This window comes from Panthera uncia, chromosome D1 (genome assembly GCF_023721935.1).
Source record: "Panthera uncia isolate 11264 chromosome D1, Puncia_PCG_1.0, whole genome shotgun sequence".
In the NCBI taxonomy this organism is placed as follows: domain Eukaryota; kingdom Metazoa; phylum Chordata; class Mammalia; order Carnivora; family Felidae; genus Panthera; species Panthera uncia.
This window is the reverse complement of record NC_064808.1, coordinates 95,535,147-95,556,657: the sequence shown is the minus strand read 5'-3', so window position 1 is coordinate 95,556,657 and position 21,511 is coordinate 95,535,147. Positions and strand designations below refer to the sequence as shown.

General features: G+C 61.2%; 1 protein-coding gene across 8 annotated transcripts in view; it reads left to right on the top strand.

Moving 5' to 3' along the window:
- PHLDB1 (pleckstrin homology like domain family B member 1) overlaps nt 1–21,511 on the top strand; it is a 44,838-nt gene that overhangs the window by 12,905 nt on the left and 10,422 nt on the right. For 2 of the 8 annotated variants that reach the window (XM_049612164.1, XM_049612146.1), the window contains exons 5-19: nt 1,939–2,064; nt 3,506–4,851; nt 7,503–7,784; nt 8,443–8,583; nt 8,714–8,851; nt 11,431–11,559; nt 11,924–12,079; nt 15,171–15,281; nt 15,456–15,545; nt 17,372–17,476; nt 17,872–18,045; nt 18,558–18,698; nt 20,090–20,230; nt 20,398–20,500; nt 20,948–20,992. In XM_049612164.1, coding sequence (XP_049468121.1) covers nt 1,939–2,064; nt 3,506–4,851; nt 7,503–7,784; nt 8,443–8,583; nt 8,714–8,851; nt 11,431–11,559; nt 11,924–12,079; nt 15,171–15,281; nt 15,456–15,545; nt 17,372–17,476; nt 17,872–18,045; nt 18,558–18,698; nt 20,090–20,230; nt 20,398–20,500; nt 20,948–20,992 — 3,228 coding nt within the window. The remainder of the gene's footprint in view (nt 1–1,938; nt 2,065–3,505; nt 4,852–7,502; nt 7,785–8,442; nt 8,584–8,713; nt 8,852–11,430; nt 11,560–11,923; nt 12,080–15,170; nt 15,282–15,455; nt 15,546–17,371; nt 17,477–17,871; nt 18,046–18,557; nt 18,699–20,089; nt 20,231–20,397; nt 20,501–20,947; nt 20,993–21,511) is intronic. The other 6 variants (XM_049612173.1, XM_049612156.1, XM_049612180.1 and 3 more) reach the window with 6 other exon arrangements.

Genomic DNA, 21,511 nt, shown 5'->3' with positions numbered 1-21,511 from the left:
GGGGCAGTAGGGACCCCAGTTGGGGCAATGCCTGGGGCCCCTGAGTGCAAATAGAAAGTTAATTTGGGCAGGAGCTGGGCTGCTCTCAGTCCTTGTTGCCCTCCTGCCTGCTCTATTAATACAGATCCAGCTCTCCTGCCTGGCATCACCTATTTATAGCCCAGAGGCAGCAAGGCCACACCCCCTGCTAGGAGGAGGCTGAGGGGCAGAGGAGGGGGCAGGGAACTCAGCCACAGGAGCCAGGGCTGAGGGTCCCTGGGTGCCCATAGCCTTCTTGGGTGGGCCTGGCTCTGATGGGCCGGAATCCACTCAGACTCCCCACCTCCGTCCCAGACTGGGCTGTGCAATCGGCCTCCAGATCCTCCCCCCCCCCACCCCACCCCCATCAATCTAGGATTGAGTGGGTCTGTCTAGACCCTGCGAACTCATCATTAATTAGCTTGTTAAAGGGCTGAGAGGAGCGGGAGGGGCCAGCAGGGCTCTTTCTGAAACAGCTGTGGTTGTAATTAGGTGGAAGTGTGGTTGGCTATTATTTATTCCGGTTATGATTACTCCGGGATCAGCATCCCTGATTGGCGGCTTGTCTGGGAAGGCTCCCCTCTCTCCTAACCACCCGTCAGTCTTTGGAATTATTGGTGCCTGCCTGTTTGGGAGGGCCTCTGGGCGTGCCAGAGAAGTGGGTGGCTTTGTCCACTATGGTTACCTGTGGTGGGCTTCTCAGCCTACTGGCCCCTTCGCCGCCTGCCTCGGCAATGCCTAGGGTCCCAGCAACAGGCTCCCGAGCTGCTCAGTGGGAGGTCTGCCATGGTATCCACGTGGCCTGGATGCCCCTTGCCCTTGTGGCTTGCCTGAACTGAACTGTCTCAGCGTCCAGGAATGTAGACTTCCCTGCCAGTCTCAGCGCAGACTGGCATGAAGCTTGGGGTGCCAAGTGGCACCAGATTGGGTAGATAGGCTGGGCGCAGCGGTGTGGACAGATCGGGAGGGTGATTGGAGAGAGCACCAGGGCTCTCCCAACGTAGCATCTTTCGCAGGAGTCCTGCAGTGTGGCCAGGAGGAGGAGGAGTCCCGTTAGCCAGGCTCAGGAGCCTCTGCACACACCTGCCGCCGTGCACGCTCTTGGTGCCCCTGGCTACATTTCTGGCTTCCACATAGCCTCCCCTCTCCGTGTAGTCACCCTTACTGGGCAGGACTGGGCTTGTGTCTCCTGCCTGGGAATGTGCTTGGCTGAGGCAGGGCCCACTGGCCCTAGGCTTGGCTAGATTCCGTGGAAGACCAAGGAACAGGAAGATATCAGGCCAGAGGGTGCTTTGTCGGAGAGAAGGAAGGTGGTGGCTCTCCCCCGGCCACGTCATGGTAAGGATTTGGAGCCAGGAAGCAAATTCTGGTTCCTGCGGAGGGGCATCTGACTGACGCACGGTTTTTCCCTGTCCCCTCTCTCAGAGCTTTTTTTTTTGATCCTGGAAATTGATGCCCCTGAAACTGACTTTTCCACCCAAGGGGCAGATAGATGGATCATTGGTACAGTTTGGGGAAGGGGGACATGAGCGTCCATGTTCTCCGAAGAACCTTCTCCCTTCACAGAACACTTTCGCAGACGTTGTCCCGTTAACCCTGCAAGGTCAGTGGTGTTGTCCTCACTTTTCTAATGAGAGAACGGGACTCAGCGGTGAAGGATCTTCACCTGAAGGTCTCACAACCAGTAACAAGAGTTAGGACCAGGATATTCAGATCTTGGGACCCACAAACCAGAGCTCTTTCCGCTCTGCCCTGTGCTGTGGAGCCCTGCTGGTGCTTGTCAGGTCAGGCGTGGTCCGTGTAGACACTGTGAGTGCAGGTGGGGATGGCTGTCTGGAGCCCGGGGTGAGCCCGCTCGTGCTGCGGGGTGAGGCGGACCCCAGCCCTTTCTGCCCTTCTCAGCATTTGTTTTCTCTGCAGGCTGTATGTTGTGCCTGGGTCAGTCGACCTTCCTCCGCTTTAACCACCCGGCTGAAGCCAAGTGGATGAAGAGTATGATTCCGGCAGGGGGCCGGGCCCCCGGGCCCCCCTACAGTCCTGGCTCAGGTAGATGCCCACTTGGGGTGGGGGGTCGGGTTGGTGGGTCTTCTGGACAGTCCTCCTCCTTGCCCATCCCAGCCATGCTCGTAGTGTCAGGGCAGGACAATGGCCATGATCTGGGCTTGCTGCCACCTGCCATGGGCCATTGGTGGAGAATGCCAGGCGGTCTGGCTACTGGGAGGGATCCAAGAAGTGCCGCTTGGCTGGAACTGGGGAATCATGTGCCCAAGGGACGGAGGGCTCTGCCAGCCCCACTGCCCTGGAAGGTGCCACTTCGGTGTCTGGGACCCTAAACCTCACGTGCCAGCCGCTGGGGAACCTCACCCTTGAGAGGGGCCCGAGGGGGCAGAAGGAAGCATTAGGTCGAACCCCTGCTGGCGGGTCCCACCTGCCGGCGCTTAGGTCCTTGGGCCCTGCCCCTCCCCCCAGGCCATGCCAGCTGATTACTCAGCGGAACAGCTGCAGTTTGTGTGTGAATTATTGATCCCCAGAGGAGAGTCGGTGATTGTTCCAGAGAACCAGCACAGCACCCCCCTCAACCCAGCTGCCTAGGGGGTGGGGTGGGGTGGGGTGTAGACCAGGAGGCTGCCAGCGAGCCTCCCGTCCGAGGCTTTGCAACGAGGGTTCAGATGGCCGTGGGATGACAGGTGTCAGTGTGGTACTGGGACAGGTGGACATGGGTGTCTGGTGAGCCCCTCAGAAGCCCGGGTTCCCAGCCCACTCCCTGGCTAGCTTTACCCGCTCTCCCTTAGCCTTGTCATGCCACTCCTTCCCTCAGCTGTTGCGGGCACTCGTTCCTGGGACTCCTGGTTGGTTGATGAGGCCTGGGGCAGGGCCAAGGCAGGCTCTTGCTGGCGTGGCTTGATGGGCTCATGATCGGAGGCGCCGAGCCGCCCCTAGTGGCTGGCCAGCCTGGCTTCCAGAAGCCACCCAGCAGTGCCAGGCCCCTCCCTGCCTCTGATTGGGCAGAGCAGTACGGCACACACCTCTTGCCCAGCGCTGGAGGTTTGGCCTGTGGTTTTTCCTGGGTCTCAGCTGCTGTGCTGGGAGGTCCTAATGTCCTATTAGACTGGACCCCCCACCCCGAACTTCTGGCCAGCTCCACAGCATCCCCTCCATAGAATGTCCATCTGCCCTTCCTGAAGGAGAGATCTGGGAGGGAAACCAAGGCAGGGAGGAACCCGGTCTTGGGGTGAGCCCGCGATAACTGGGCCTAGAAGTGCCTGGCATCGTTACCAGCTCTGTCCTAAGTCATGAGGCGTTAGAGCCAGGAGAGCCGCACCCGTGCCCTTCCTTTCCGGACAGGGAAACCGAGGGCGGCTGATTGACGGTCGTGCAGCAGGTCAGTGGTAGAGCTGGCGGATCTCCTCCCTCGTTCTTGGGCACGTACAGCTCCCCGGTGGTTGGAGGCCAGGGCCTGAGGCACCTTTGCGTTTCCCATCCGCAGAATCGGAAAGCCTGGTTAATGGGAACCACGCGCCACAGCCCGCGACCCGGGGCCCCTCTGCCTGCGCCAGCCACAGTTCCCTGGTGAGCTCTATTGAGAAGGACCTGCAGGAGATCATGGACTCGCTGGTGCTAGAGGAGCCCGGAGCGGCCGGCAAGAAGCCTGCCGCGACTTCCCCACTGTCGCCAATGGCTAATGGTGGGCGCTACTTGCTGTCCCCGCCAACCAGCCCTGGTGCCATGTCTGTGGGCTCCAGCTATGAGAACACCTCTCCAGCCTTCTCTCCGCTCTCCTCACCAGCCAGCAGTGGGAGCTGTGCCAGCCACTCACCCAGCGGGCAGGAGCCAGCACCTTCCGTGCCGCCGCTGGTGCCTGCCCGTTCCTCGAGCTACCACCTGGCCCTGCAGCCCCCACAGTCCCGACCGGGCGGCGCCCGCTCCTCCGAGAGCCCCCGGCTGGGCCGGAAAGGGGGTCACGAGAGGCCTCCCAGCCCCGGCCTCCGAGGTCTGCTGACGGACAGCCCCGCGGCCACTGTCTTGGCGGAGGCCCGCAGAGCCACCGAGAGCCCCCGGCTGGGTGGGCAGCTGCCCGTGGTGGCCATCAACCTGAGTGAATACCCAGCTTCCGGTGCCCGAAGCCAGCCCACGAGCATTCCTGGAAGCCCCAAGTTGCAGCCTCCGGTCCCTGCTCCCCGAAACAAGATCGGCACCCTCCAGGACCGCCCTCCCAGCCCTTTCCGTGAGCTGCCAGGCACCGAGCGGGTGCTGACAACCAGCCCCTCACGCCAGCTGGTGGGCCGAACATTTTCAGATGGGTCAGCCACCCGTACCCTGCAGCCTCCTGAGAGTCCCCGCCTGGGCCGGCGGGGCCTGGACAGCATGCGGGAACTCCCTCCGTTGAGCCCGTCTCTGTCGCGACGGGCTCTCTCCCCCATGCCCACCAGGACTACGCCAGATCCCAAGCTAAGCAGGGAAGTGGTGGAGAGTCCCCGGGCCCGGCGCTGGGCAGCCCACGGGGCGTCACCGGAGGACTTCTCCCTGACGCTGGGGGCACGGGGCCGTAGGACACGGAGCCCCTCACCCACGCTCGGGGAGTCACTGGCACCCCGCAAGGGCAGCTTCAGTGGCAGGCTGAGCCCAGCCTATAGTCTGGGCTCTCTGACCGGGGCTTCGCCCCGCCAGAGCCCCCGTGCCCAGAGGAAGCTGTCCAGTGGGGACTTGCGGGTGCCTGTCACTCGGGAGCGGAAAAATAGCATCACGGAGATCAGTGACAACGAGGACGACCTCCTGGAGTACCACCGGCGGCAGCACCAAGAACGGCTCTGGGAGCAGGAGATGGAGAGGCTGGTGAGCAGATGCCCCGGAGGGTGCCGCCGTCCACGGCGGGGTCCCTGCCAGGGCGCAGGCAGGCCAGCTGGCAGAGCGGGAGGGGCCCTTGGACAGGGCCTGGGCTTCTCAAGCTTTTCTCCTTCCGGGATGCACCTTAGTGACCTATATCTCAGGGGTCTGGTGCCTGGAAGAACTTTCTTTGAAGTCTCTAAGGCTTTATTTCAGATGCACGTTAACTTTGCTTTTATTCTGTAACACAGCGTTTGTTTTAACGTGTAAGTTAAGTTTTGCGTTATTTACCTGATGATAACAAAGCTGTAGGAAAACATACCACCTTTACGGTGAGGTCTTGCACCTCTCAGTTTGAGGAGCAAGTCTTAATGATGAGAAGCTGAGGCCCAGAGAGGGGAATGGGTTTGTGCAAGGTCACACAGCAAGTTCTGGCAGAGCCCGTGTTGGAATTCAAGACGCCTGTCTTCTTAAGGCTTGTTTTTTAGAAAAGCACCTTGTTCTTTAGAAAAGTTGCTTCTTTTTTTTAAACTTTTTTTTATTTTAAGAGAGAGAGAGTGCGAGCAGGGGAGGGACAGTAGTGGTGGTGGGGGGGCGGGGGGCGGGGGGCGGGACAGAGGATCCAAAGTGGGCTCCATGCTAACAGCAGTGAGCCTGATGTGGGGCTTGAACTCACGAACCTTGAGCTCATGACCTGAGCCGAAGTTGGATGCTCAACTGACTGAGCCACCCAGGCACCCCTCTTTTTGGTCTTTTACAAATGGGTGGGAGCTGCTCACCCTGGCCCAGTGAGGATCATCTGGGAATGTGTGTGGCAGGGAAGAGAAAGAGAACAGGACAGGTCGCCCCTGGCTTTATCCTGGGCCGACTGTGTGATCGTGATTGTATGCATCAGCATGCGTGCGTATGTGTGCATTTGGGGGCCGGGTGTGGCTCCGGGCAGCTGTCCTGGAGATGGCCTCTGAGCTGGGTGGGGGCCAGGATTCCCCAGATAGCGCAGGGAGCTCAGGGGGCTCTGGCTAATGTGGACAGTCGAGCACACGTACAGGAGAATGGATTCTGCCCTCTGTCCCTTGTGAGCAGAATGGGGTTGCTGGGGGGCCCAGGGCCCCTGGGATTGGTTTGAGGAGGAGAACCAGAAATGAGGAGGTTTGTCTGGAGGGCTTTTCAGAAGAGGTTGGGACAGCTTTGGGCAAGGTGAGGTGCAGGCTGGGTTGGGGAGAGAGGAGGAAGGATCACCAGTCTTCTCCTTTGCCACAGCTTCCCTTCACTGTCTTTGCCTTGACCTAGAGCGTGCTCGGACCACCCTGGGGTCTTAATCTGGAGAGGGAGCACCGAGTCTGGCAAAGGCAGAGTGACGGGCCCAGCCTCCCTCAGCTCCTCCATTCAGCCTCCCCACCCCCCAGGCACGAGGGCACACGGGCACACCTCACCGCCAGCCCTGACCTGCCCCACCTGCCACTTTAAATCTTGGAGGCTGCCCGCCCTGCCCCTCCCATCTCCAGCAGGCTGCTTATCTGGGTCCTGGGGCAGGGGCGGGGGCACTGGCCCAGCCTCCTGGGTGCCTAGGCTCCTCTGTTCCTGGTTTTTTTTTTTTGTTTGTTTTTTTTGTTTTTTTTTGACGTGGAACTGGGCAAGCAGCAGGAGGGAAGCTGGGTACGTGTCCAGGGGGGTCGTGGCCAAACTCTGCAGTGAGGGACCCCTGAGGTTGAGGTACCCTGGAGAGCCTGGGCTGGGGGTGGGGTTTCAAGGCTGGGACACGAGAGCGGGGGACCCAGATTGGGGAGCGTGATTGTACCGTCCCTCCTCCTGGGCCCCTGAGAGCTGTGTGGCTGGGGTTTTGTGGGGAGGGGGTGGGCCAGGGGCAGGGCCTTGGAGCGCTCCCAGCTGGGCCTGGGCATTGGAGAGCGGAGGCAGCAGCTCACCTTGCTGGAAGGGAGTGGAGGGCAGCCTGAGAGTGACCTGGAGCTGGGGTAGGGGATGAGGAGGACCGTGTCCCACGTCTGTCTGGCCTGGCGTATACACGCTGGGCACAACTTTGTACGAACCTGTGTCACATCCCTGTCGGCCCACGGGTCTGTTTTCCAGCCGTCTGTGTCCGTGCCCACCTGTCTGTGTGCTAGACTGTGTTTATCTGTGTGAGTGTGCGCCAGGGTGCATCCGTGCGTGCCAGGGCTGGTACCTGTGTGCGTGCCTGCCTGTCCGTGTGAGTGCAGAGCACATGTTGTGTCCTTGTGTGTCCGTGTTGGTGGCTCGGGTGTCTCCGTACCCTCGTGTCTGTAGATCTAGGTGGACGAGAGTCAGCGCGAGTACCCGAGCGTTCATCTGTGTGCCATCGTGGTCTTCAGCCTGCTTAGCAGTCTGTGTCGCTGTGCGTCCCCGAGGAAGCCCATTCCGGGCAGAGTGAAAAGGGAAAGGAAACAGGAAGCTGGGAGGGGCTAGCCATGTGGGCAGGTAGCACAATGGCCTGGTTCCTCCTGCCTACTTCTGGGGCGCCCTTCTGCCCTTTGCCTCTCCTGACTCTGGGTTTGGGGCTCTCCTGGCTTGGTTCTGGGCCCCTGGCACCTAGTGTCATAGTTCTGTCTCCTGACTGCACACGGTGCCTCCATCAGGACCCAGCATCCTTCCCTCTCACGCCCTGCTCTGTCCGCCCTCCCCAGGAACGCCAGCGCCTGGAGACCATCCTGAACCTGTGTGCTGAGTACAGCCGGGCCGACGGGGCACCCGAGGCTGGGGAGCTGCCCAGCATCGGGGAAGCTGCCGCAGCATTGGCGCTGGCGGGCCGGAGGCCCTCACGAGGCCTTTCAGCGGCCACCGGAGCCTCTGGGCGGGGCCCCGAGGAGCCCGGAGGTGCCACCCAGCGCCTGTGGGAGTGCGTGGACCGCTCAGATGAGGAGAATCTCAAGGAGGAGTGCAGCAGCACTGAGAGCACCCAGCAGGAGGTGGGGTGGTGGTGGTGGGGGGCAGCACCTGGTGAGGGGCTGGGGGGCAGAGGAGGCAGGGGTGGTGGAGGGATGGCTCAGTGAGGGGGAGGTAATTGAAGGATCGTGTTTGGGAAGACATCGGGGATTAGAGGCTGAGATGTGAGGAGGCAAGGAAGAGGGAGGTGTCGATGCGCTTCCCAGGTTCTCCCTATACTCTGTGACCTGCCTGTCCTTAGGGCCGCCTCCGGGCCTGGCACAAAGTGGGAAACCTTCATTCCCTTTAGCTGAGCTGTACTGCTCCCCTTGCAGGGAGGGGGGTTTGCCTCTTCTCTGTCTGGCTACCCCTTCCGAGCGCCCTGAGGAATGGGGATCCCCTCTTTTTTTTTTTTTTTTTTCTTCAACGTTTTTTATTTATTTTTGGGACACAGAGAGACAGAGCATGAACGGGGGAGGGGCAGAGAGAGAGGGAGACACAGAATCGGAAACAGGCTCCGGGCTCCGAGCCGTCAGCCCAGAGCCCGACGCGGGGCTCGAACTCACGGACCGCGAGATCGTGACCCGGCTGAAGTCGGACGCTTAACCGACTGCGCCACCCAGGCGCCCCGGGGATCCCCTCTTTTAGTCTGGTCACGGAAGGCTCCAGGCTTCCCCGGCTGATGGCTTCCCTCCCCTCCAGCATGAAGATGCACCCAGCGCCAAGCTCCAGGGGGAGGTGCTGGCCCTGGAAGAGGAGAGGGCTCAGGTGTTGGGGCGAGTGGAGCAGCTCAAGGTCCGTGTGAAGGAGCTCGAGCAGCAGCTGCAGGAGTCCGCCCGCGAGGTGAGCTGGGAGGGCCCGTAGCCAGGCCAGCTGTGGCCACGTTCCTCCCCGGGCAGAGCCAAGGCCCCTGGAGGGGCCTGCGTCCGTCTGCCTTGACTGGCCTTGACGTGGACCTTGGTGTTGGCCCCAGGCTGAAATGGAACGAGCATTGCTGCAGGGGGAGAGGGAGGCAGAGCGGGCGTTGCTGCAGAAGGAGCAGAAGGCCGTGGACCAGCTGCAGGAAAAGTTGGTGACCTTGGAAACCGGCATCCAGAAGGAGAGGGACAAGGTAACCCACAGCTGGCCTGGCCCCGTGTTGGCTGCCAGTGGCCCCCGGGGAAGGACAAACGTCTTCTCTGGGCCCCTTACTTCTCATCTCATCAGTCTTCCTACAGGCCTGGTGGTCTCTGTGCCCTTCGGGGGAGGGGGGACCTTGTCCTCTGCGGAAGGTGTCAGCTTGAAGGGCACGGGCAGGGGCCGGACTGGGTTCTGGGATCTCCTCTGTCTGGGTCTCTGTGCTGCCTCTGGGTGCCTGCCCGTTCCTGGCCCTCCTAGGAAGTGCCGAAGCTGCTGCTTGGGCAGTGAGCACAGCCTGAGGGACAGGTGCTGGGGAGTGACTCGGGTGTGGGTCCCTCTGTCTAGAGAACGTGCCCCTCCCAGCATGCCTCGGGTGCTCAGGATGTGATCTTTGGGGGATGGCCTTCAGGTCTCTGCTTCCCCTGAGCCTTTCAGGATCTGCAGCTTCCCGTCCCAGGTGGTCCCAGCTCGTGCCCCCGACCCTTTCAGATTTCGTGCCAGCCTGCAGGGGTCACTCCGTCCCACAGGGGCCGTGCCAGCTAGGCCCAAGATGCCTACCAACGTGCCAAAAGCTCTGAAGTGTGGAGAGGGGCCATCTATTTCTGGACTTGACAGTATTTTTCCAAGACTTAATTTTCTTTCTGAATTTTTTGAGAGTGTCTTCCTCCTGTCCCAGTTTTGAAACTCTTAAAGATTCTTCAACAAACTCCCCCCACCCCCCAACTCCTTTTTTTGTTTTTGGAGCTTTGGCTCTGGCCCCCAAAACCACACTCCCAAATTCTGTGCCAAATTAACTCCACGCTTACCAACCAGGCCTGCACTAACGCCCCCTCTAATCACTGTCCCGGGCTCTCCGCATGCCCCTAACTGCCAGTGCCACCCAGGCAGGGCTGAGCCGTGCCTGCTTTTGCACTAACTGCAGGGGCACCACTGTGCCCTTGACCTCTCCCTTCTAATTCTGCCTCCTTCCTTTCTTGGTGCGGGACTCCAGGGTTTTGATCAGAAAGGAATGGGCAGGGGGCACAGCTCAACTTGACTCAATGGTGCCTTGGCGGGAAGGGTAAAGGTCGGGGGAAATGCGTAGCTGAGGAGCTGCTCAGCCTGAGGAGTGTCCCCCCTTTGGAAGAGCCCAGGTGCAGCCTCCACAGATTGTTGGTGGTTTTCCTGTGCAGCTGGGAGAAGCAGGCTGCCCTCCAGCCGTCCACCTCCCGCCCCTCTCTTCCTTCCGGAGCGGAGGGGTCAGGAGGTCCGGCCGTGGCGGCATGGCCCTGGGGGGTTTAGACCAGTTCCCTCTGCCACACAGTGGCCGCCCTTCTAGCTTTCCTCTGGGGCTTCCAAAATCCAGATACCCCAACCGGAGGGTGGGAATGCGTAGGCCTCTCCTCTTCTCCCGCCCCTGAGCCATCCAGAATGTAGGGGGTATCCTAGAGCCTGAGTCCTAAGAGGGCAAAGTGCTTGGAACCCAGGACTCCTCTCCCTGATGCGAGAGTGGGCCGGAGGGATGGGGCAGGATTCGGCAGAAGAACTTGAAGTAAGCTCAGCATTTCTGAAGGAACCTGCCTAACCTCCTTTCTCATTGACCTGGCGTGGCCTGGAGGCCTGGACTTTGCCTTCTCTCTGGGCCTAGTTATTTGAGGGGGTGGTAGGGTGGGGGGTGGGGAGGCAGTGGCCGAGGGGCAGGCTCACTCAGCTTTCCTCCCCAGCCCATGGCTCCGCTCTGGTTTTGGAATCAGTAATCCTAGTTTCTCCTCTGCCTGTCCTTCGGAGGGGTGACTCACCAGCTCCTCCCCTCATCCCCCTTCCCGCCCTGGGAGGTGTCATCTCGCCCCAGACAGAACTATCCACCTCCTCCCTGTACCCACTCCTGGGGCTCCTACTGCCATGGCAACGGCCGAACTAATTGCAGCCCTCATCCTGCTGGAGTTCAGCCTGGAGTGCCAGCACCCACCTCCACCCAGGGCGGGAGGGAGGGAGGCCCAGGGAGTCGGGCCGGGGTCCCCTCTGCGACAGTGCCGTAGCTTTAACATCCTCAGCTTCCGATTCATGCCGGACCCCTGGATTTAACCCTCACTGTCTATACCCCTCCCCACCCCCCAGGGTTAAATTTTGGTCTCTAGGCAGTGGCAGAGTCAGGGGGAAATAGGAGCCAGAGTCTCTGTGTTTGTGATGTGGGACCAGCTTTGGCCTTGACTGGTTTGGAGAGAAAACAGAAGGCTTTTCTTAGGACCCACCCCAGTGTTTCCAGCCCAGGGGACTCCAGGAGACCAAAATTTCTGCCCAAGACCCACACCTGCGCCTGTGTGACAGCTTCCCTTGCACCTGCGAGCGTCCTGTCTTCAGCCTCGCCTCCTAGCCTTTTCCACTCTTCTCTTCCGTGTTTTCCCTTTCTCTTCCTTCTCCTCTCCCGCTTACTCTCCTCTGTTAGTCCTCACCCCACCCCCTGCCGGCTCCCCAGCTCTCTCTCTCCCGCCCTGCACCCCCCATGGCCGCTGCTGCCCACGGGCTAGAGTTGAGGAGTGTGTGTTCTGTTTCTCCCTTGTGCCCGCCCTCCCCACCCCTCCCGCCGACCAGGAGAGGGCGGAGCTGGCCGCGGGACGGAGGCACCTGGAGGCCCGCCAGGCGCTCTACGCCGAGCTCCAGACGCAGCTCGATAACTGCCCCGAGTCAGTGCGGGAACAGTTACAGGAGCAGCTGAGAAGGGTCAGTTTCACCAGCCCCCCTTCCCTGGCCCCCGAGGGCCACCCACCCGGAAGACAGGAGAGCGGTGGGACGGGACCACCTGGGCCCTGCACTTCCTGCCGGACACACCAGGGTCGGTGCTGTGGCTTGGAAGGGACAGGGAAGGATTGGGGGGATCGATTTCCACCTTTCTGCTACTCCAGGCAGCGATGCCCATGAAAGGGGCAAAAAGCCAAGCAGAGCAAAGGGGGATGGGTTGGGGGCAGGTCCCTTCCCCGATTTCCCTGGGGCCAGCCCTCAGAACTCCCACCTCTGCGGCCTGGCCTCCCAGGCCCGGAGCGGTACTGCGAGCACCATTCAACCCCCTTTGTCACTGTCGTTCAAGGAGGCCGAGGCCCTGGAGACGGAGACAAAGCTGTTTGAGGACTTGGAGTTCCAGCAGCTGGAGCGGGAGAGCCGCGTGGAGGAGGAGCGTGAGCTGGCGGGCCAGGGGCTGCTCCGGAGCAAGGCCGAGCTGCTCCGGAGCATCACCAAGAGGAAGGTGTGCCCTGCTCCCATCCCCTGTGGGGCCTCAGTGCCAGGCGGGGCGGGGCGGAGGCCAGTGAATTGGATCCCCGCTGATGACCCCATAAAAGTTAACTTTACCTCTCTGAGCCTCAGTTTCCTTAACCGCAAAACAGGAACAGGCTGTCAAGAGAACTAAGCAAGATGGTGTACGTGAGGACAGCATGGGCTCCGATCCTAGTAAGCGCGGAGCGGACAACAGCTGTTGTTAGTAGGCGTGGGCTCCCAGTGGGGAGTGGACCGGGCTCACACCCAGAGCCGGGCTCCGGCCGGGCAAAGAAATGAAGGGTGGAGGTACAGGAGGAGGAGGAGGAGGCCGAAGAGGAGGCTCGCTGCTGCCCTTGCAGAGCGTTCTGTCTGGTGGATGTGCTGGGAAGCATGCAAGGTCCTGAGGTCCGGACGTTTGAGCCAACCAGGGGTCCTAGAAAGGGCACCACCTGGCTTCCAGCTGTGGCTCAGCTGAGCCACGAAATAAGGGCATTGCGTGTCATATCCTCACCAGTCCGGGAGCTCCAGATGCTGTGATCCCCTGCTCCTGATCTCAGCCAGACCAGGACAGGATGATGGGGCAGAGGTGCGTGCGTGTGTGTAGTAAATTTGGGAGGAGGTTTGTGTGGAGCACGTGTTAGGAAGAGGTCAGGACAGAGAATGGGCAGGATGGTCCGGGCAGTTCACGTGACTCTGGCTGAGACTACCGTGTCCGTGCACACTCACGCATGCGTGTGCAGTTTGGAGTGAGTAGGAGGGGGGTGACGGCCACGAGATCAGGGGGAGGGGTGTCGAAAAGTGGCGACTGGCGTCTCGACGGTTAGCCTGAGTTTGGTGGCTTGTGGCAAGCTCCTGGACCTCCCCCGGAGTCCGGATCCCTTGCCTCTCTCCCTGAGTTTCTCTGCCTTACAAATGCGTCTGCTTCTGGCTGTGAGACAGATGGAAGGAAGAAAGCTAGCATTTCCCAAGCGTGTGGGTGCGAGCCAGGAGGCTTTCCTGGGTTATCTTGTGCCAACCTTAGGATGGTCTCACAAGGCCGGTGCTCTCATCCTCGTTTCACAGACAAGGAAATGAGGGCTCAGGGAAGCTACATATTTGTTCCAGACCTCTCAGTTTATGAGTTTGAGTCCGCGTGAGACCCTAGGCCTGCCTGGCCCAAAGAACCTTCCCCATTCCTCTGCAGAGAAAGCAGCAGGGAGCCCTAGATGAGCCAATCCCATTCCTCTGGGGTCTTGGTGGGTGTAAACTCCAGGAAGTTTGGGAGGGGTCGGTAGTATTAGACTCCTGTTCTCACCTCCCCATACCCACCCTGGCTCCTAGGAGGTCAGCCACTAGGACCCCAGGGGTCACATTCTTCCCCTTGCTGTTGCTTTCTTCTTCTTCTTCTTAAGATTTTATTTTTAGTAATCTCTACACACAACGTGGGGCTTGAATTTACAGCCCCAAGATTAAGAGTTGCATGCTTCACTGACCGAGCCAGCCAGACGCCCCTTCTCCTTGCCTTCTCGTGAGCCCTGCTCAGCTTCTGTCCCTCGCACCCGCCCCTCCCCTCCCCGTGTCCCACCCAATCCCAGGCTCTGTCTGCCCTCCTGCCCAATGTTCCCCTATCCTCTCCACTGTGATTCAGGACGGTTCAGAATCCTGGCTTTGGAGTCCTACAGATTTAGTTCCATTCCCAGCTGTACCACTTACTAGCTCCTGAATATGTCAGTGTTCTCATCAGTAAAATGGGTGTAAAGGCACCTGCGTCAAAAGAGGTTTAAATGAGGTCACAAATGCAAAGCGTTTAGCAGTTACTGCGTTCTAACAGGTTCACAGGTTCACAGGTTCTCGTTAAACAGCTGATCTTGCTGTGGGAATTCCTGCTTGGGCTGACCCCAGATTTAGGATAGCTCCCTTCTTCCCTCCCTCCTTGCTCATGTCTTGCTCTTAAAGGTGGTGGTTTTAAGGCTGCCTCTTTCAGGAAGCCCTCCTGGGATTAACCCAGCCCGTTTTCCCCTAACCCCATTCTTCTCTCTCACGTGATTTTCTTTTCCTTTTAGCACATGGCTGTTGAGCCAGGCCCTGTGCTCAGCCCTACTGGGGATATGGAGACAGAAAAGACCCCGACCTTGCCCTTGGATCTGACAGTCTGGGCGGGGTGGTGATGGAGGCACATGTTCACAAATACCAGTAATACGAGGCAAATGGTGACACAGAGTAATCTGAGCACAGAGGAGGGAGCTGAGGAATTGAGTGGTAATTGAGGAAGATGTAGGAGAAAAGTTTCACTCGGACTGGTCTAGGAGGAAAAGTGAGCTCTAGGTGGTGGAAAGACAGGGACAGCTCTCCTGGGGCAAGGGGGCAGTGTGAGGCCTGAGGGTGTGCAGCTCTGTGGCTTAGTGTGCCCCACGGCTGGGCTGGGGGGGGGGGGGCACAGAAGGGGGGGGGGGGGGGGGGGCCGAAGAGCGTAGGCCCAGTCCCGGGAGCCCTCGGACGCCGTTTTCAGTTTGTGCTCTGTCCTGTGAGTAGCGAGTCAAAAGATTTTGGGGAGAGGAGTGCTCTAACTTGACTCGTGGAGTTTTAAAACATTATTCAAGTAATACATATTCTTTTTGGAAGGCTTAGAAAATTCGGATAAGCAGACAAAAACAGACCTCCAGGGCCATTTTGAGAAGGTGTTCGTGGCAGTGTGGGGCACATTTGGAAGGTCAGGAGTGGAGGCAGAGGGCTGGTGCCAAAGTCCAGGCAGGGAAGGCAGCGGGCCTGGACTTGGGGGGTGGCCGTGGGAGTGGGGCAGGTGGAGAACTCTTCAGTAGCTCCAGGATTCTGGACTCGTTGATGGTGGGGAGGTTACACCTGGGGACTCGGGTTCTAGCCGGTGTGCCGGGGGGCACGGAGTCACTGGTGGAGGGACGGGTGAAGGGAGGAGCTGACCACAGTTGCCCCGGTATTCCGGGGGGTGGGTTAAGGCCAAGCAGAAGAGCCGGTCGATTCCCTTCACCCAAGCCAAGGGCCTCTGGACTGGAGAGACAGGGAAGCCTCGCCGTGGGCTCAGCCCTGTCTCCCAGGCCTGACCGACCTCCCACCCCCTCCTTCAGGAGCGCCTGGCAGTCCTGGACGGTCAGGCCGGGCAGATCCGGGCCCAGGCCGTGCAAGAGTCCGAGCGCCTGGCGCGGGACAAGAACGCCTCCCTGCAGCTGCTGCAGAAGGTAACCTCGGTCAGGTTGGGCTGGGGGATCGGGGTCGGTGCAGGATGGGGAGTGGGAGGTGAGTGCAGGGGGGCTGGGGTGGAGCTCTGCCGGCTGCAGGAGGTTCCCCCTCACTTGGCTCCCCCCGTGCTGCCACCCCCACCCCGTTCTGACTCGGCCGCTCTGGGCTCGCAGGAGAAGGAGAAACTCACGATGCTGGAAAGAAGGTACCACTCACTCACGGGAGGCAGGCCTTTCCCGAAGACCACGTCGACCCTCAAAGAGGTAACGTGGTTGGGTCAGCCCTAGCTTCAGGCCCAAGGGGCTTCCTGGGAGGCCCTGGAGCAACGTGTGGCACCTTCTCCCCAGTAGCTGAGGCTGAATACTGGGGACGTTCTCCTGAACTGGAGAGATTGGAGTGCGAGTGGCCCTGAAGTCTGGGATGTGACCTTCTGTGGCTACCAGCTGCTGCTTTGCAGATACCTTTCTGGCTCCTAGGAGCTTACCGATGTTACCATTTTGGGTGATCAAATCCATCTGGGGGATTCAGGAGGCATGAGCGGGGAAGGCGGGAAGCTCAGAGGTTTGGGAAGGGCCGGGGCCGGGCAGCCTCACTTCGAGGGTTCGCACAGGAATCCAGGGGCCCTGCTCTCGGAGCTCCTCGGGCTTCAGTCTAGAACGAGGCTCTTGGCAGCGTAGTGGGCACTGACATCCCTTAGGCGGTCCTTTCCTGAGTCTTTGCCTGCTTGGGGCGTGAGGTCCAACTAGGACATGCCCAGGTTCCCGAGCTCTTTCCTTTTCTCCCCACCTCCCTGCCACTGGGGCCTGGCGTGGGCGGCCCCTCACCACGTCCCCTCTCTGTAGGCCGAACTGCTCATCTCCGAGTCCTCAGGGACTGCGAGTCTGGTCCCTTTCCCGGGGTCTTCTCAGGCTGGGGCCTCCTCTGTCCCCCTAATCCCACCTGCTTCCACTCAGCTCTGCCCCAAAGCACAAGAGGTAATCCCAGCTAACTGCCTGCTCTGCTCTGCCCACTGCCCGTCTGCCTGCTTGCCGAGCTCCTGCCTCCAGCTCCTGCCAAGGGCCCGGCTCAGGGGCGTGCGGCAATAATCCTCTGGCCAGAGTTTGTGAGAGTGTGAGCGAGCGTGCCATCCTGCTGCTCCATAGAGGGCCCGGGCAGGCTATGCAAAATCAGCACCGGCTTGCGTGTTAATTTGCACGTGATCTGCATGCCATTCATCAGTGCTCACAACACACTGGATCCTCCCGCTCCTTTTCCCTTGCCCTGACCCCCGGAGGACAGTTGCCCTCTGGGGCTCCGCCAGGCCGGGGCTCCCCCTGGATGGGTCAGGCTTGGGACCCTGCGCATTCAGTGTGCATTTTGGAGGCCTGCCGTGCCCCCACCGCCTCGATCAGCTCAGGGGACTAAGGCTATGCTCGGGGAGGGTGACAGTCCCTGTCCTCCCACACCGCAGTCTGATGTGCTAGTCTCTTCCTACGTACTAACCCTTGGGGGGTGGGCCCGTTTTTCCACCTGGGCTCTTAGCTGCTCCCTGCTGAGGCCTCTTTCTCAAAGCCCATCTAGCTCACCCACTTAGTGAGCCTACCCCTCCCAGCTCCCGCCCCGGCACATGGGTGCGAGGAGACCCTCGGGAATGGTGGCTGGTGCTCGATGCAGTGTGTGTGTGCCCCACTGGGGCCCAAGATGGGGGAGACGGAAGGACTCTCTGGGAGTTGGGTCCTGATTCTCGGTGGACTCTCGGAAGGCCTTCCCTAGGCTTCTCCTGTCCCTAGCCCAGAGCAAACCCAGGGATAGGCCTTCAGAGTCTGCCCTGGGCAGGGCCGGGATGCCAAGGCAGCCTCAAAAGTACAGGTCAAGAAGTGCCTTCAGACAGTTCTGCCTGCCCTTTTCTGGCCCCTCCCTCCCCCCAGCTGTCTCCGGTCACAGTAGACAGCTGAGTCCCCCTCCTGCACCCCCTGCCACGCTCCTTGCTCTGGATCTTGTACTGAATGGAGTGATGGCCCTAAGGCATGGAGTGTGGGTGTCAGGTGCCTGGTTGTACCCTGTTGACCTCTTCTCTGCCCATCCCTCCCCCTCCCACCGGGCACCCTAGGAGTATGTGAGCCTGGCAGAGGTTCTCCAGCTGTGCTTCCGCTTGGACCCCCATGCTTCTGCCACCTCCCCCAGCGTGCTCGCCCAGCCCCTGCCTGACAGTGAGGTACCGGCCACTGAGTGAGCCCACCTGTGCCCAAGGGCCTCCTGTGGATGCCCAGGTTGTCCCTCAGTCCTGGGTGGGGCTTGGGGGACAATGGGTCTGTGTCCAGCGGTGAGGGAGAAGGGCAGCCGGCATAGGGGGGTTGGGAGGAGTGGTTCCCTGTATGGCCTGGGGCCTCGGGAGCTTCAGCTCCTGATGGCTCAAGGCCGGGCAGCCTTCTGCTTGGGCGTGAGGGCGTCGTCCTGCCTAGAGAGGACTTGTTTCCTGGGCTCTGCAGGCCTCTGCTGCTCTGCGCTTCCTGTGCTCACCCTTCCCTCGCCTGTGGGCAGGGCCAGCTCCTGGGTTGCAGTTCCATTAACCTCTTGTATTCCCTCCTGCGTCCTGGCCTTTCCCCCAAGTACGTGACGCTTGAGCAGCTAAAGGCGATGTGGGGCACCTCGCCCATGCCCGCAGCCCCTGTGCCAGGCCCGCCTCTCTGGGCCCCTGCCTCCCGGGACCTGGTTCCCACCACCTGCCTTCCTCCCGTGCTGCCCTCTTCCTCCTCCTTCGCTTCCATCACGCCTTCACCCAAGGTTGGTGGTCTGTGTGTCCCTGCCACCCCCAGCCCGCTGCTGGCGTGGCTCTGTGTGTATGTGTGCGTGCGTGCGTGCGTGCGTGCGTGTGTGTGTGTGTGTGTGTGTTCCGCCCCTGCTTCCTGGCTTCTGAGCTCCAGGCTGGCCCCCTGGGAGCGCTCGGTGCCTGCGGACGCTGGCTGTCTGGCATCATGGTGGGCACGGCACGTGTCTCTGGTCTGGGAGTTGTGTCCTGACTGTTCCTCTTTGCCCTTAGCGTGTTCACAGCAACTGTTTTCTCACTGTTTTTCTCCTCCTTCTCTTTATGCTGTCCTCTCTCCCCTCCTTCCCTCCCTTCTCCCTCACCTCCGTGTTTCCCTGCTCGGTCTTCCTTTACTCTTCCTGCACCCTTCCCCTTTCTTCTGCCTTCTCTCCCGTCCTCCTACCCTTCCTTCCCCTGCTCTCCGGACTCTTCTCCTCACCCCTTCCCCACGCCCCTCTCCCCACACCCCTCTCCCCACGCCCCGCTCCAGATGGAGGAGCTGCTGCTCCCTGCTGTAGACTTAGAGCAGTGGTACCAGGAGCTGATGGCCGGGCTGGGGCCCGGCCCCGCTACAGCCTCCCCGCGCTCCTCTCCCCCGCCTCTGCCCGCCAAAGCTTCCCGGCAGCTGCAGGTAACCCCCTCTCTCCCTGCCCGTTCCTCCCCAAGCCCTGCTCCTCTCTGCCGGGTACCTCCTGCCAATGCAGCAGCCACACGGTGCCTCCCTAGAGGGTGGGGGTCCGTTGAGTCAGGGCAGTAGGTCTCCTAGCGCCATCCTGGCACTTCGGGCAGCTGGGGCCAGCCCCTGAGTCCAAGGATGACATACAGGATTGACTGTCCAGTGGAGGGGGGTCCAGGAGCAGTGGTCGGGTTGAGATCGGCTTGGTGCCTTGAGCTACTACGGTAGGCTGTGGCCCTGCTCTGTCCCTGGCAGCCTTCAACCCCGGCGTTTCTCCCTGGGTCTGGGGGCCTGACGCGCTCTTGGGCCCGTGGCAGCTGGAACTCGTGTCCTGGGAGAACTGCCAGCACTTTGCTCTCCTGGTCTCCCCGGGGGTGACACTTGGAGGTGGTCCTGATGGGACAGAGACGTGCCCGGCCTCCTCACGGTTTCCGTGGAGGGTGCAGTCCGAGCTGAGCCTGGAGCAAGCTGCTGACTGTGGTGGGGGGGGGGGGGCACAGGTAGCGTCCTCCCCCAGGGTGCACGCCGCCGACCTGCTGCTGTGCCCGAGACCCCTGCCTTCGAGATTCACTCCTGGAGTGAAGGCACAGGACCTCTAAGACCCCGATCTCAGCTCAGATTCTGTGCTCCCTTTGGGAGGAGCCTGTGAGCCACCCTCTCTCTACTTTGTGTCCAGCTGGTCAGAGACTTTCCCATGTTTTGATTCCTTTCATCGTGAGCACAGTTAACTCTGATTTTACAGCTCAGTCACTGGGGCCCGGAGAGGATAAGCAGTCCCGCCAAGGCCACACAACTAGGACGTAGCAGAGCCGATGCCAAGAGTCAGGGATCTTGACTTCAGGCACCGGTGTTCCCGCAAACACGAGGGCCGTGAGGGAGCTTGGCGGTTATTTGGTCTAGCCCTGCTCCCTGCTCTTGCAGATAAGGAAGCCCGGGCCCAGAGCTGGGAGGCGCAGGGCCCAAGGTCACACAGCCCGTTAGTGGCAGAGCTGGGACCAGAGGGAACCCTGGCTTCTAGTCGGTCTCCTGTACGGCTCTGCCCGGCCCATGTTAGCGCCTCGCATGGGTCGATTTACGAGATCTTTTCTGAGACCTGGGGTGGGACCGGGGATTGGCCGAGGGAGGAACTGCCCGGAAAGGAGGCTTGGCAGCCGCCAGTAACACCTGTCCGTTGGTCTGGCCCGAGAAGCTCAATGCTGTTGTCAGTTAGAAGCGGCCTCAGAGGCCCGGTGCCAGGGCGGTGTCTTGGATCGCAGCCAGCCTAGGTGACGGGGGTGGGGTGGGGGGGGTGGGGGTGGTGGCCGGTGGGGAGCCGGAGTTGACCCCGTGCTATCTCTTCCCTCCAGGTTTACCGCTCCAAGATGGATGGTGAGGCCACCAGCCCCCTGCCCCGGACCCGCAGCGGCCCTCTCCCCTCTTCCTCTGGCTCTTCTTCCTCCTCCTCCCAGCTCAGCGTGGCTACCCTGGGCCGTAGCCCCTCCCCAAAGGTCTGAGGACAGCGGGTGGGCTGAGTGTATGGCAAGGTGGTGGTAGGGGGATGGAGACTGCCACACCGGGGAGGGGGCGAGGCCGCCCCAGGGGAGCCTCGGGGTGGGGGGGTCTTCTGAGCCTCGGGTCCCCATGCTCCACTTCCCTCCCCCCCCACTCGCCGCAGAGTGTCCTCCTTGCCCAGAATGGCACGAGCAGCCTTCCTCGCAACCTGGCGGCCACGCTGCAGGACATTGAGACCAAGCGCCAGCTGGCCCTGCAGCAGAAGGGTGAGTGGCCGCAGTGCCCACCCGCCCGCTCTCCCGGGGGGCCTGGATATCTGCCACCACCCTCCTCCCTCCGTGCCTCACGTTTTGCGGGATGTTTTTGCTTTACTTGAGTTCCAGGTGAGGGCAGAAAGCATTTAGGTTCGATACTGAAAGGAGAGCTTCCTGGATATTTGTCCAGAGACTCGGGGTTGGGGGCTGTGCGGTCTTCCCAGAGAGCACAGCAAACAAGGAAGATGTTTGTTGATCTGAGTCGGGATGGACGTTGCCCTGTCTGGAGGCAGAGGGTGGACGTGATGACCTCCGGAAATGGTTCCCTAAGATACTGGCTCTGGGGACCCTGGAGTCCTTGCTGCCCGTGTGCATTTTGGTTGTTTTGAAAGCCCATGTCTGTGCCTCTCTCTCGTCTCGTCCCCTCTGTGTCTCTCTGCCCGGGGCCCCCCACACCAGGCGAGTCGCTTCCTGCCGAGCCCCCCCCAACCGACGACCCAGCAGGTAGAGCGTTGGTCACTGAGGGCATTGCTTTGGTCAGGCAGCCCCGCCTGGGCGTCCGCATGATGTATTCTGCGTGGGTCCTCGCTGCCCCCAGGCAGGCTCCCCGGCTGACCCGGGGCCGACCTGGGGCCGGGTGTCTGGCTGGCCTCACGCCTCCCGCTGAGCTGTCTCCTGCCTTGTCGTCTCCCCCTCTGTCCCGCTCTCGTGGCTCTTGCTTCTGCATCACGGCTGGCTTTGCATGGACGCCCTGCTCACGCCCTTCCCTCTCCCCCTTCCCCAGCGGGCAGGGCAGTGCATGAGTCCTGCCCCGCTCTGGGCCGGGGCGGGGGGGGGGGGGGGGGGGGGGGGGGGGTGGCGGGTGCTCAGGAAACAGGAGGAGCGCTGAAGCCGGACCGCACGGCCGCGGCCAGCTGTGCAGGCGACAGAGACCCTGGCAGGGCAGCCGGACGTGGAGCTGCGGGGGCCGAGGGGTGGGCCCGGTGCTGACCTCTCCCCGCTCGCCCCTTCCCTCTGTCTGTG